We start from the raw sequence: 15,929 nt of genomic DNA on the forward strand, positions 1-15,929 counted from the left end.
ATGACTGTGCCTCCCTCCCTCACAGCCCTTCTCCCATAGAAATTTCTAGTGCACAGTAGGAAACATGCTAGTTTATTTGGAATTTTTTGAATTCTACTGGAGGCTGAACCTAGCCCACCCAACACCCGACTTTCACAGGAATTGCTGCAGCTCAATATCTTAAACTAGGCTGATTTTTGCTAATTGCCAATTTGATGTTCCTGTGTACAATGCTGAGCATTAAATTCTAACTATAACTAAATTGTTCCTTTAAATTATCAACATCCTGCAGAAAATCAGCAATTGGATATGTATTTAAAGGTATTCTCAAGTAATAAGCAGTTATAACATACATAACAAAGCTGAAACAATAAGGAATAGTCTTGAAATAGCTATAGCAGCTCAAAGCAGAACCTATAAGCTGGCCCGGTTTAGGGATCAAGTAAAAAACAGGCAATTAAGATACACAGCCAAACCCAAGTTACCCACAAACACGAGTACTAGAAATTGTTTAAAGTAATGAATAATAACATATACTTGGCTTAGAGAAACACCATTTTTTCTAGACCTTTTCAACTTCTTAAATATGTTCCCCCCTTTTTCCCCTTGAAGTCTATGAAGACTTGTTCATTCCTGTGAGTAGAGGCCCTGGTAGCAGAGCAAGGTCACTGATTCGTGCTCATGACAGAGAAAATATAACCCAGTGTTTAAAATGTGGTACAGGAAACGCACGAGCGAGGCTGGCCCTGTGCACAACTCAGAATCCACATGCACAACTGCATGCAATTCCTGGGCCTTCCCTGATTCTCTTCCAACCAAATTAATTTACCCAAGTATTGTCACAAATAGGAAAAGCTTATCAGAAGTACAAATACTAAAAGGCAAAAATACATTCTAATTGGTCAAATTGAATGTACTTAACCAAAGCTTGACAGTATTCCTAATAAAACTATGAGACTGAAAGTGCTCAGTTTTCATCAGTACGTTTGAACAATCAGTTTAAAATAAGAAACATATGCAATATTTAAACCAATTCACGGTTTTGCCATTAATGTCTGATCAAGAGTTTCATTACCGTTGGCTCCTCACCACCCGAGACAGTTGATGAACGTGCTCTCCTAGCTGGGGCACTGGGCTGTTAAATGATAATTTACATCAGTGAAATGCACTTGGGGTGGCCACCCACTGCTTACTGATTCAGGGATCATTGCTGTTGCAGCCAGCAAGGCAGGTGACATGAATCAGAATCCTTGAAATCCACCCTGTCCAAATAAAGCTGAGCAACCACTGACCACCAGAAGAAAAAGAGGCATGTGATTACCCTCCCACCCGGGATTTTGGTAAACAATGAATTCACAACTTCAATAATGTGAGATGTCTTATTCAAAAAAAAAACTTGAAAATCACTACGGTTTCACCCCTGCTGTTAAATAATTAGCAGATTCTTATATCTGCCAAACTAAAAAATCAAGTAAGAGGCCACTGGTGATCAGTGAGTTGACCGCTTCATAGAATATAAGAGGGAGGAATCATCAGTTTCCAGGAAAGCGAGCTCTTTGGCAAATAAAATTGACACTGATTTTGAAAAGGAGAGAAAGTGCCATTAAGTCATCAAGCAAAATTACAGAATCATTAGATTGAGGAGGATCCCACCACACAGCTGATTGTTCTGTTTTTTGGGGGGAGGCCCGTACTGAAACCATCTCAGAAAGGACGCTCTTGTCAAGCCTCTTATCAACTAGCCCATTCGAAGTAAGCCACAACTGAATCTATTATTTTGATTGCTCAGTTGACTACTGTACTTCATTAATTCATCTAAACACAGAGAAAAGGCTAGGCATAAAATATCCTTTCAACCGAGCAAAAATGTACATCATAGGCAAGACTCTGTGATTTCAAAAACTGTAAGTATAGCTTTTTTTCCTTACATGTCACACGTAATAAAGTATTAGTGCTAAAAATGATCAAAGATTTGTAGTACTAAAACAAGTGGTCAAGGTTCAACATCAAATTGAACATCTAAAAACCACATAATATTTTCTTCTCCAAAGAGGAAACAAATTTACATAAAGTTTCTTATTTTCAATGTGTACACCAAACTTCTCCCAAGGCATTTCTGGTCTGCCTTCCAATTTGAAGGTTCATTTTTATATATGTCCTATATTATTAAACACCTCTCACACTTCCATATTTGTTGCTAGTTATGAAAACTGTGAGAGTGGGAACAAATTATAGCTAATTCCTTAGTCAGGAGAGCTGCCTTTAAGAGAAGGTACAGAGACTTTGTGGGTTAAGAGTTTAAACCATCAGTAATGGAAAGGAATACACACTGACAACCCAGAAGAGTTCTTCCTGTTTAAAGGGATTCAATATGTTCTTAAGATACAAGTCACCAGAGCACAGCTTTAGCGACTAAATGAAGCTAAAAAAAAAAAAAATGGCATTATTAACGTATGCTTTTAGTGAAGTAGTTAAACTCAAGTAAGCACATCAGAATTGGTATTAATTTGGGTGGACAACCAAAGCGATAAAGTTTTTAGCATTTCAGAGACTTTGGTGGCAATAACTCTTTATATTGGAAGTCCACTTTCCTTGGGCTAATTTTTAGGAAATTTTAAGTCTCATTTACACGGTGAATGGATTTGCACAGGAAAAACTCTTCCTCAGTAGCCCAGATGATTTTTCACAAAAGCCAAAAGAGCGAAGTGATGACCGGAAATGAACGTGGGTTACCGGGGGGAGATGAGCCTGCTCCGCAACTGCGTCAGTGACACTGCACGACCTCAATCTCGAGGAGGGCTCTCTTTGCTGAAGGAGAGGAAAGGACATGAAGCATCAAGAAAACGTATTCTTAGAAACAAGCTTCACTGGCTCCAAAAATGTATCACTCAAACCTATTCACCACCCTTTGATATTACAAGTTAATTAAATGAAACACCATCTTTTCAGAGTAGAGAGAGAATAATCCTTTAAGGAGGCAAGAAATCTTCCATTTTCACTCTTTACTGTTTTAAGCAGACTGGGATTCTGATTGGTCCTTAGTTAGAAATAACAGCAAAAATAAGAGGAGGCGGCCAACACAGGAAGGGAGACTCAACACGCCACTGAAACACTCCAGTGCTGCTCTAAGAACGGAAATAAGCCTGAAGTCTCGTAGTCTGCTTTGAGATGCAAACTCTGGGTAAATCTAGTGCGATGTGAAGAGAGGAAGAAATACTGACATATGGTTATTACACATTATTGAATATTATTACCATTGACAAAGAGTCAGTTGGATTCTATGCCCAGAGGAACTCAAACATAATTTTGTGCTACTTCTGAAGGGTCAGGTATTTATAATTTTTGCTTCTGAATGGAGTTGAAGTCATACAAAAGAGGAATGAGGGCAAATAATGAGGCTAATCTAAAGAAATCTAGTGTGGAATGTATAATGTTCCTCTCACTTGTTATTAATCTATATGGTTTTACATAAAAGCTTAACAGATCCACTCAGAGAACAGGAGCAGGTCACACGCACAAAAGCCAGGGGTCTAATCAGTCCCTACGGGACAAGTTTATAGCATTTACTCATTGTTAATATTGTGCAATGATAAGTAAAATAGGATACTGTCAAAGAAAGACTGTGTAGTGGCGATGGGGTGCTATTCATGTCTTTCCACAATGGTCAGCACACAGGATTCATTCTTGAGTAAAAGTTCATGATACTGTCCTTGACTACAGAGTGACCCTGACAAGCAAAACTGGAGACGAGTCCCCGTTCTTCTCTTTCTTAGGCACTCTTATTTAATAGTTCAACCAGATTCAAAACGGTATTAAAATAATACTGACACTTGCACTTATATCAAAGATATTTTATGTGCCTTGACTAATTAAATGCAGGAGCTCCCATTACAAATAACCAGGGATGCTAGCTTAATATTAATGCTGAAGAAAATCATGATTTTTCACCCGGTAGACTAAAGGTGTACAACTGTCACGGTTCTTGCAGTATTTACTTCCTTTTATAGGTTTTAAATATATGGCTTCATTGCTTATGTTGCTTCTATAGCAATAGTTTACCAATTCAAATACCCCATAATATGCAGACTCTTTTCCTGCCCCTTTAGTACTAAATTTTCATCTCAGTGGTATTTCTCTTTCTGAAAAACATTTGCAGAATTTTAACATAAAATCACATTAACTGAGTATTGTATGAGTAACTGCAACTCATACAATCTGGGTCAATGGTGTCTTTTTAAATAAAAACACCATTAACTGAAGGAGTAACAGTTTTGTGAGTACTTACCTGCTTTTACATTTTATGCAGTCCTCCTATCCATTTTCATTTGATAGGGTTTTAATAATGACTATTTTTCTAGAGTGCCATTTCCAGTGGAGCGAGTACCATCATTTACTATATTACATCAAGTTCAAATTCTCAAGCAACACTGAAACTGCATTTGTTCTCAAATTTATACACAAGCAGGAACTTTCTATGGGCTTTTTCTGCATAGTTTTGTATTGTCAAACATGGAGGTCTTCATGGCTGATTCTGCTGCTTCTCATCGGGGCTTAGGCCCATCTGAAGCTTCTAGAAAGAGCTTCCCTGATGGTTGAGAACCCAAATTCAAATGTTACCCTGAGGTCAGTGTCATAATTTCACAACTTTCTCAAGGATTCGTCATCTGGGACTTAGTAGGTGTCATCTATCCCCCATTCCACCCTTGTCTTGGATGGGTCCCTTAAACATCCTGCCTTCACCTGTGAGATGAGAACGATAAGGCATGCAGACTATGACTTAAGAGGACTGATTAGGAGGCCCAGCGTCTCCTAGGCCCCAGTGTAAAGTACCACCTTTGTGATGATGGCACTATTTATGAGGCTTTGGCTGGGAAAAGAAATCCTACAAGGTTAAAGCTGATAATTATAGAAGTCAAGGACTCTTATTCTTTTGAGTTCTTTATAAATCAAGAAAAGATTCTCACCTGCTTTGGCTAATTTTGCTACAGTCATGCTTCTCCTAGGGAAGGAGGAACTTTGGAAAATGGCAGACTTATCTGGCAGCTGGAAGACCCTTGGTCATTATTTACATACAAGTTTCACTTAAAGCAACAAAAAATGATAACATATTTGCTCAACTACTCATTCCAACAAGACTATTACTTACAATCAAAGAGCCGAACTGCTCCCCGTTGGAATCTGGAGTGATCTGAAGCCTTCTGCTCAGTTCCTCAGACAGCTCCTGAGGGCTGGTCCGAGACACTGGGGAGGCTGGCGGTGGGGGCAGTGACAGACTGAGGGAGTCTCCAGTGATATTCACTTCTTCTGAAATGGTCTCCCAAGGCTGTCAAGGAATGAGATGCTGCAGTAAACACTAGGAACGAGGGATCCTCTCTTGCCCTCTCCAACAACAATAACCATTAGGGTAACTGCAACTGACCTCTACTGAGCACTCAGGAGGCACACAGTCTTCTCAATAACCATGAGGAAGATGTGCCTACTACCCTAATTAACACAGGAGGAAATTGAGGCACAGAGAGTAACCTGCCCAAGGTAACAGAGCTAAGAAGTGGCAGGGCTAGGACTTGAACCAAGGAAGCCTGGTCCAGAAGCTGTGCTTTTAGCACTTCAGAATACCACCTCTCTGAGCAGTGACTGACTTACAGCACTTGTTACTACATGCATGGGTTAAAAAATATTCTCAGGAACTCATTCATGATTTTCATGGATTTTTTCACTCTAAGTGCTGAGGACTCATAATGAAAACAGCAGAGATGCTATAAGCTGTAATTAAACAGTGGTATAAAGTAACTTTTACTGAATTTCTTAGGGAATCATTAATTCTGCTTTTCCAATTTTGATTACTGGAACATTTTGGGACTAATCCTCCCTCTAACAGAATGTCTAAAAATAATGGATTTCTACTGAGTAAACAGAGTTCTTAAGGCAGCATGGAAGTTATGGTAATTGCTAATTTTCCCCCCAGTAATTTACCATTAACATTTGTATTTTCTTGGTAATAAATCTCTTTCATGATGTCAAAACTACTCAGTAAAACACTTGTATTTGGAACCCAAACAAGTTACAGGGCTCATTCAATTGCTCAAATATGATAACCATGTTGCCATTTAGTAAGGTACAGTCAGACTCTGGGGAAAAATAAATTATAAAGTGAAAATAGTTTAAAATTTCCATACTAAAAATAATGTCATTCTCTTTTGTAATGATATAGATATATGCATTCATTAAACATGGCATTTGTAAGCACTTTCTAAATTAATTAATATCCCAATGATCATCAATTAGCTGTGAGACCATGATCTTTACTTTTCAGACAGCATTTATCGAGAAAAGAAATCACGACATAGAGTCAACCTGGAGAACACGGCAAAAAGGAGCTGCGCAGAGTTTGGAGGCAGCGCGGGGACATCCTACCTCAGGGCCGTCCCCACCCTCGGTGGGCTCCGGCTCCAGGTCCTCGCTGATGTGTCTACGCGAGCGGAAGCGCCGGTGGGCTGCCTCCTGGTTGATCTGCCTGATGTTACTGTCCGACTCAGAGGACACATCCCTGACAGCGAGGGGAGGAGAGACAGGAGAACAGGTATTGATCACTCGCATTGACAACAGTCCAATGCTCACCAAGGACCCTACACCTACTAAAACGTCAGTGCTCTCATGCTAAACACTGGTAGATAGTTGGCCATTAAATATGAGAATTCTTCTACCATATCTTGGCTGAAGTCTAGTTCTAGGTTCATTCCAATCAAATAAATAGTTTTTCAATGCAGTCACAATATTTTGAACATCTGTCAGGCATCAACTGCAAAATGTACTGTAGTAGTTGAGAGAGAAGAGAAGTCAAAGTCCTCCATCCATTTGCTCCAGTGACAATTCAGGCCTCTTGAAGGAGAGGTGACGTGTAGGCTCACACTCGCGGCCAGTCAGTGGTGACCCTTCTAGAAGTCCAGCAATGACAAAGCAGCAACTTTTGGTTATTAACAGTTAACCAAAGAGTATGTGGGGGACCAGAATGTGCTGCCCCAAAATCTCTCTCTTTGGCTTGACTTTTTTTTTTTTTTTTTAAAAAGATTGGCACCTGAGCTAATCTCTGTTGCCAATCTTTTTTTTTTTTTCCCTCCTCCTTCTTCTCCCCGAAGTCCTCCAGGACAGTTGTATACTCTAGCTGCAGGTCCCTCTGGTTGAGCTATCTGGGCCGCTGGCACAGCATGGCTTGATGAGCAGTGCCATATTCCGTGCCCAGGATCTGAACTGGCGAAACCCAGGGTGTGTCCCACTTCGGCCCCAAGCCTTGACTATTTTTCAGAACAAAGACTCAGAAAGAAAGTTTGACCTTCCCCAGTAACTGGCCTGGAAGAACCTAAGACAGAAGGCCTGTCCCAGGAAGGAGCTATCACCACAGGTATCTCTAGATGTGGTAGACAGGAAGGCACCTAGCAAAGCCCATTTTATCAAAGTTCTCTCTTGGGTCCCCTTGTTTGTAGATGGCCCAGCAAACATTTGTTTACCAAACATTTGCTTTTCCATCTCTGTGTGAATTGCCTTCCTCCCCCTTAAAGTCCCAAACCACTACACCCAACATCCTTCTTTGTCTTTAGCTAAAGATGATATTTAAGCCGGTGACTTTGGCCATTTTGGAGAGTTATTCAGTTTTCCTGGGTTTCTCTCATGTATACGTTATTAAACTTTCTTTGATTTTCTCCTGTCATTCTGTCTCATGTCAATTTAATTCTTAGACCCATCAGAAGAACCCAGAGGGTAAAGGAGTAGCTCTTCCTCCTCTACAAGATCAAATAGTACAAACTCAAAGCTAGGATCTGGAGGGGTGCGCTTGTGACCCAACGTGAATTTTTTTCACCTGCTTTGGCTCTCATTTTGACAGAATCTTAGAATCATGATGCTGCATTTTTCCCCATTAAACTACTTTAAAAATTTTACACAAACATCAGGCGGTAACCTCCCAAATCAACTGGGATCTGAAGAACATTCCGACTTCATACTCTATTTTTTGGTCGTATAACTCTCTTAACTCAGGATCTGAAAGCATCCATTCAATCCTGAAAACTTTTGCAGTAAATTATAGGCAATCATCCTTTGGAAGAAATGCCACTCGTAGGCTTTCAGAGTAGGATTGTAAATGACAAAATGTTTTTCAGAAAAAACTCTTATAGACTCTTTCAATAAGACAGTATATTCAGTTAACAAAGATGATGTTGCAAGTTAAAATTGGAAATATTTGAAAATACTATTTCAGGCTAATTGAAATACAGTATTAATCAAGGGGCCTGATCATAGATTCTTCCTGAAACATAGGTTTTAAAATCTTCTAATATAGCCTTCAAACTAACTTATACTATAACTCAATAAACGGCCCGCTGGGCTCTGCAATAGTAAATAGTTTGCAATTAGCAGCACTGTTTGCAAATAAATAGGTGTCTCCTTAATGCCAGTTTCCGAGATAGTTGAAATATTTCCATCAAAAATCTTTACATTACTCACTTTACTGCTAAAGGGAGTAGTATGACGGTTGGCTTCCACTTAACCTACAGTAAAAGGACAGTTCCTTATTATTAAACTCTTTATTAATGAAGTTTCACTGTAGCTACACACCCAATGAACAAACTTTTGAATTCTAACAGAAACATACATTCTGCATATTTTATAGTTACATTAAACTATAACGAGGCTAAAAGAGGTACCTTTAGAAAAACTGACATATTATGGCCACAGAAAAAAATCATTAAAATCAAGGAACAAACAAGTATACTGATAAAATTTCTGAAACCAACAAAATAGAATAAAAATGACACTGTTGGATGTTAGAAAATGTAATATTGTCTTTATGATTTTACGTTGCTGCAGTCACTTTATGATGCTCAATTCTTAAGCACACATTGATTATAAAAAAGCAATTGAAAACAAACTTACAAGGAAAATGATCAGAATACCTTCATGAAATATGTAAAATATTCCAGTAGTGTCTAAGAAGGCAAATGAAGCTTTAATCCACCCTCTTTCCCTTTTTCTTAAGGATGCAAGCAATTTCACTTTATAATGACTGGCTTTACTTAAAAATATCTTACATCTGAGAGTTTCAACAAAATTTTAAATCTTCACTTGAAATGTCAGTCAAGAACAAGTGACTAACGTTTGGGGCTGACTATGTGTCAGGCCCTAACACATATTTCGATTGTTACAGGGACTTGCGAGAGGTTGAGAAAGATTTTGGTATTACTATGTCTGCATCTTGTATCTCTCAGAAGTACATACAATTCCATCATTCTGGAAGGACTGATTTTAAAAAAAGAGGCATTTAAAATCAATTATGCCAATCTTCCTTATCCAACATGCTCAAATAATCAGTAAACAGTGCGAACTAGAAACAACTAAATGGCATAAAGCAGCAAGATACCTCTGATTTTCAAATTCCAACCAGGGGCTTTTATGGTCTTTAGTGATAAAATGAAAATGTTCACATGAGGGAGGCCTTTTGCATTTAATTAAGCAATCGAATGAGAGTGTTGTTGAAACTGACTAGAAGTTTAAATGGTCACTAGTGGGAAGATGAACATTTGAAAATATTTGAGCTAACAAATTAAAACAGAAAAATGGGGGCTAGCCCGGTGGTGTAGTGGTTGGATTCACATGCTCTGCTTTGGTGGCCCAGGGTTTGCGGTTTGGATCCTGGGCACAGACGTACACACTGCTCATCAAGTCATGCTGTGGCAGCATCCCACAGAGAAGAACCAGAAGGACTTACAACTAGGATATACAACTACTTCCTGGGGCTTTGGGGAGGAAAAAAAGGAAGATTGGCAACAGCTGTTAGCCCAGGGCCAATCTTCCTCACCAAAAAACAAAAAAACAACAAAAAAAAGACACAACGAGGAATTGCAAAGAAATGCTATCTTTTTTAAAAAACAGAAAAATGATTTTATTGCAGGCAAGGAAAAAATTGGAGAAATGGCTATTTTAACTTTCTTCAGTCATTAATTTCACACATACATATATTTTATTTGACTGTCATGGGAAATATACAAACAAATAAAGAAAAACCATAAATTCATCAAATCCAGTGCCAACTAAGCTCAGTGTGTCAGATTATTTACACTCACATACATTAGCAACCCTAATGATGACCTGAGTTATCTAGGTAAGATTAAATTGTTGCTAAAATCGGAGAAGATCTAAAAAGTGTTTTAGAAAGAGAGGTAATAAAAAGGGTTAAAATAAGTGAGTTTAACAAGTTCATCTTCATTTACAGTCTTAATACAATTCCTTCACCATGTTTTAAAAATTGTAGTTTTTACAATAGAAACTTTAGTTTACATTAAAATAGGATAAAGACAAATCTAAAATTAAGGTGTTTTACCAACAACCCAATCAAAAAACGGGCAGAGGAGATAAACAGACATTTTTCCAAAGAAGATATACAGATGGCCGATAAACACATGAAAAGATGTTCAACATCACTAATCATCAGAGAAACGCAAAGCAAAACTACACTAAGATACCACCTTACGCCTGTTAAAATGGCTATGATCTCTAAGACTAAAAAGAACAAATGTTGGAGAGGGTGTGGAGAGAAGGGAACCCTCATACACTGCTGGTGGGAATGCAAACTGGTGCAGCCTCTATGGAAAACAGTATGGAGACTCCTCAAAAAGCCAAAAATAGAACTACCATATGACCCAGCCATCCCACTACTGGGTATCTGCCCAAACAATGTGAAATCAACAATCCAAAGTAACATATGCACCCCTACATTCATTGCAGCACTATTCACAATAGCCAAGACATGGAAGCAACCCAAGTGCCCGTCACCCAATGACTGGATAAAGAAGATATAGTGTGTGTATACACACACACACACACACACACAATGGAATGCTACTCAGCCAGAAAAAGAAGACAAATTCATCCCATTTGCAATAACATGGAAGGACCTAGAGGGAATTATGCTAAGCAAAATAAGCCAGTCTGAGAAAGACAAACACCAGATGATTTCACTCATATGTGGAATATAAACAAATACATGGACAAAGAAAACAGTTCAGTGGTTACCAGAGGAAGGGGGAGGGGGTGGGCACAGGGGGTGAAAGGGAGCAGTTATGTGGCGACAGTCAAGAAATAATGTACAACTGAAATCCCACATTGATGCAAACTATTACGAACTCAATAAAAAAAAATAAATCAAATAAAATCAAGGTGTTCTAAAAGCTATTCATCAGACTTGAGAGGGCTGATGCATCTTCTATGGTGACTTTCACAAGTTCTAAAGCTCTGCATCCAGGCCTATGTCTGGCCTTGACAGTCCACTAAACCATGTGCCTATAACCATTTTCAGAAGCGATTCATCTGCAATCACTCAGTTAAAAGGCATTTTGCTGAGCTCCTACCAGGCACTAGGGGTAGATCTGTGAATGAGAAGACACAGTTCCTGCTCAAAGAGGCAACTAGAATATCGTGTGCTCTATGCCATGACGAGAGAGGTACACACTTTTCAGGGAGACCTGGACAGAAGAAGTGCGGTTCCCCAGAGGAAGGTAGACTAGGCTGAGACCCAAAGGCAGCAAGGGGTGGTGGTACATTCTAGTTTTGTTTTGGGGGCTGGAGGGGTCTAGTCAACAAAGGAGAGAAGATAATCAGAGAGCAGCTGTGCATGGTCAGTCACGGATCGCACTATACATTTTTGAGTGGGCGACAAATCCGGGAGGGAGACAAGGTTGAGAAGGACCTTGTAGGAAAAGCCTGAGGGCAAGCCAATGTCAACGAAGATTTTTCAGGGCGTTGAAGTCTGGGGCACAAGTCTGTAGTAACTTGGGTAAGAAATGCGAGTCACCAGGAGAGTCGTATTTCTTCGCTTAGCCCATTGTAATCATTTCACTATCTGATTTCCTCAGATACAGCCTTTTAATAAAGACACTTATTATCAACTGTCCACCAAAGAATGCTGCAGTATTCTGTGAAAACTGAATTATGAAAAAAATTATTCTTGAATTAAAACAATTCTTTAAAATAGTTCTGGAAGGCTGGAAGACTTCTGCCCAGCCAAATAAAGTTAAGGATAAAGAACCACAAATTCTCAAACAGTACAGATAGGTTGAAGAGGTTACTGGGGAAACAACTCTTTTTCCTTTCCTAGTTTTTCTCTTGCTTTCTAGAAGTCACACGCACTGGAAAGGAGGTACTCCTTGAGTTCCACCCAGAGCTCTGCTGACATCCTTCCTGGCTCACCACTTCACTGATGGGGATAGTCATGCCATTGATTTCTCCCTAAACTACATGTGAACTTGAACTTGGATTAAAAACCGCATTTTTCCTATGTTGCTTCTGGACCACTGATGAGCCAGCATTGCATAAGTTATATCTTTTGCTTTTGGTTACTTCTTTGGGACACTGCCACCAAAGGTGGTAGGTGTAAAAAAACATACGATGTATTTTCTCAGGAATTCCCTCATTAGTTTCACAACTCTGTGAGGTAGAGAAAGTAGCAATTATCCCCTTATATGGATCTATCCCCTCAAAAGAGACTTCAATCTGCATGATAATTATTAATGAAGATGAACAATTTTTCATATATGTTTCGGCCATCAGTATTTCTTTCTTTGTGGGCTGCCAGCAGTCACGTTTCTACAGAGGTCACATGACACTCTGGTCCCGAGAGAGTGCTATGTTATCAGGTACTCCTTTCTTAGGATGTGTAACATAAGGCAGGTAACGGGTGCTTTTTAGGGTATTGCTACCAAGATTCTGATCACCACATGTAACCAAGTCCAAGGTGGGTCCCAATTTTTTTTTTTTTACTACAAATAACTAGGGTAGTTAAAATGGCTTACAATAGTTTTAACAGCTATGGTCATTCATCAAAAGGAAACAGTAAAAAACAAATTAATTAAAAGAATCAACTAAGCCATTTCCTTTCCTATTTCCATGGGAAAAAAAAATTACAACAAAGAAGAGTTCAACATCATCAGCATGTTTGGATATTCATGCTGTCCTGGGAACAATGGGCTGCTGTCCACACTGGGCAGTACAAAGCTGAGCAAGGACAGCTGATATTCATGAGAACCCAGTTGGGGACTTAGGAAGGATTGGCTATTCATTGTTGTAGATTCTGCAAGCTTTCTCTAAATCAAACAAAACCTAGCCCACCTTCCCTACCCAGAGACACATGCAGAATATCTTTGCAATTTCTAAAGATAAAAGGGCTACTGACAACACCATGCATCACACTGCTAGTATCACTCGTTTAAAAACCATCATTAGCAAATTTCTTTCAGAGTCTATTAAAGAGAAAATTATCTCATCTAATATATTTGCTTTCATTCCATATTGAAAATTACACAATTCATTGATAGTTGTCTTGGCTGCTAGGGAGCCCATGATTTCTAGAATAATTTTTCCTTTTCCATGTTTCAATACTTTGTTTCTGCCTTTTCTTTCATATTAATAATTTTAGGTCTTGCTGTATACTATGATTTAAAAACAAGCTGCTTTGAATCTTCTTTTTGCAGTGGTTGAGATTTAACTAGTGTTTATTTGCTATCATCAAACCAAAAACTGCCGAGTGAACAAAACAGCCATCAATTCACTGCAGCCCTGAGGCTGGTGTGAGATTAGAATGAACAGTGATTACTGAGTTTGCAATGCTCTCATGTGTTTCTAATTATATCAAGGGGTGCTATATAAATTTTCCAAAAAGGAAAAAAAAACGTTTTTGAGAGAGCTTCCAAGTTAAATGATTAAAGGGAATAAAAAAAATCCTTTTTTAAAATTAAACTTAAAGAAAACCTGAAGAGAAAATTGCACAGCCAATTTGTTTGCTGTTTTTCATTCTACGTTAGTCAGGGGAGGAAGATGAAGAAAGGGGAAGTATTATAACCACCATACATAAGACAAATCTAGGAAAAATAACCTCTGCTTTCTACTCCATGAATTTATGCAAACAATATATACAAAATAAGTTAGTTCATATGTATAAGAACAGAACGTGATACAAAGACCAGAGCTGCGTTATAACACGCAAACTCCAATGGGCTCCCATGCTCTTTAACTAACTGAAGAAGAATCCTGTTGTACTACACAACCACACGCTTTTATTGATATAAGATGTATTTCCTAATCTTGCCCCAAAGAGCTGCCCCGTTGAGACCTAACCGCAGAGTGCGAGGACGTGTCCCGGGCCATCGCATGGTACTCACATTAAGCTCGGTCGGTGCCACTGAGTGGTCCGGTTGTTGTGGTTGACGTAGTAAGTTCGGCCTAAATTGTCCACTTTTTCTTCCCACCCGGGGGGCAGAGGAGGGGGAGGAAGCTCCTCCTGGTGCTGAGACGCTGAGTCATTGGAGTCAACAACTTCCCACCCATGCTGCGGAATAAAGTCAAATGGCAGAGCATGAGGTTGGCTCTTCAGATGTACGGAAAGGACAAGTGCAGTGTGGTCTGTGTCCTTCTTCCTGGCTCCTTTGCACTTGGCTCTTGCAGTGGTTTCATGTAGCACGTTTGAAGAAATTCCCCAAAAAGGACAAAAAAAACAGTTCTAGAAGAGTCTCAAAAATATTTCGAGCAAAGGCCAATTAATTGTGCTGCCTACTACGATGACTGCATTGTGGGGAGCAACACAGGCCTGGACACACACAGTCTGTTACGCTACTTAAGTCACATTATATACTCTTGTCGTATTTCGTATTCGTTATTCTGACCCGAAGGCTTCTAGAGCCGTACAAAGCCATGCCCATGACATGGGTCATGTCACAGCTGCTGTCTTTTCAACACCTCCATAAGGTAAAAGGGAGCTGGTAAGATGAGCCGTACTGGATGTATGTTCCAACAGAAATCTCAGCATGGGTGATCAGGAGGCCCAGGGCTTTATAGCTCCCCACCAAGGATGGCACCACGGCTCGCTGTGGAGGGAGAGCTCCCACTCTGCATCTAGTACCATCACGGGAGCCAGAAGTCTGGAAGCTACTGCTTTCCACTTAAGCGCTCCCCACTGGCTGCCGCCACATAAACAGGCTTCATGGTACCAGAGTGAGAGTTACATTTTTGCAACACATATTTTAGGCATTAAGTATTCCTTCCTAACATCCCCTAGTAAAGTCACTGGAAAATCAAGTAATTCACTGGTTACTGCAGTTGGAAGGCTAGAAGAGTGTAAAAAATTCCTTGGATTTGAGATAAAAATCTGTTGATGTGCTTATGAAATCTTAACATTCATAACTGCCTACCACCCACTTGACTCCTCCTCACATATACAGAGAGATGAAAGCTCACAAACGAAATACTGCCCGGAAATATGACCTCCCGGTCTGACAGGTATGGTTAACTTGCCCATAACATATTATTCATGTATCACGTATATGCAACAGCTGCAAACAGATGTGCAAATAAGCCATAGAGAGGCCTTGTTTAATGGACATTTTCAGAACAATAGGAGAATTTGTCTAACAAAAAAGCACTGTCTGAAGTGTGTGCTGAGAAGGTACAACAGGATCCATGGTACAGGTATGTGACTAGAAAGTCAAAAGGCAGCTATGCCATGAGGAAAAACAAGAAGATTCCTCTGGACAGCTAATTCCAAAACGGCATTTCTAGAAGAGAGCTTCCTCATGCATGCTATCGCCTGTGGGCCAAATGAGCAAGAAACTTGGAAAAGCTTTTCTAAATCGTTTTATCCACTTTGAAGCAATTCCAAATGCTAAGAGGAATTTACAAAGAGCTGGAAGTCCAAAGAAATAAGAGAATTAAATATGCGAGGAGAATTTCACACAGGGGTTGGTGCTATCAATTAAATAGGGGAATAGCATTTTATAAAGAGAACTCTCTTCAATTGTTGGTGTTGTGCTATAAAATGAAGTCCATGTTTTGTACTAAAACAAACATTGGTAGATTATCAAAGACAGATTCGTGGACACACAAGTTTTTTCATATTTAAGCTTCACAAACATTTC

General features: G+C 39.4%; 1 protein-coding gene across 24 annotated transcripts in view; it reads right to left on the reverse strand.

The window, feature by feature from the left end:
- Positions 1-15,929, reverse strand: part of NEDD4L (NEDD4 like E3 ubiquitin protein ligase) — a 340,623-nt gene that overhangs the window by 59,410 nt on the left and 265,284 nt on the right. For 11 of the 24 annotated variants that reach the window (XM_070512961.1, XM_014859035.3, XM_070512965.1 and 8 more), the window contains 5 exons: positions 14,181-14,347; positions 6,394-6,526; positions 5,126-5,302; positions 2,713-2,787; positions 1,055-1,114 (listed from right to left, as the gene is read on the reverse strand). In XM_070512961.1, coding sequence (XP_070369062.1) covers positions 1,055-1,114; positions 2,713-2,787; positions 5,126-5,302; positions 6,394-6,526; positions 14,181-14,347 — 612 coding nt within the window. The remainder of the gene's footprint in view (positions 1-1,054; positions 1,115-2,712; positions 2,788-5,125; positions 5,303-6,393; positions 6,527-14,180; positions 14,348-15,929) is intronic. The other 13 variants (XM_070512959.1, XM_070512969.1, XM_070512970.1 and 10 more) reach the window with 2 other exon arrangements.

This window comes from Equus asinus, chromosome 7 (genome assembly GCF_041296235.1).
Source record: "Equus asinus isolate D_3611 breed Donkey chromosome 7, EquAss-T2T_v2, whole genome shotgun sequence".
Taxonomy (NCBI): domain Eukaryota; kingdom Metazoa; phylum Chordata; class Mammalia; order Perissodactyla; family Equidae; genus Equus; species Equus asinus.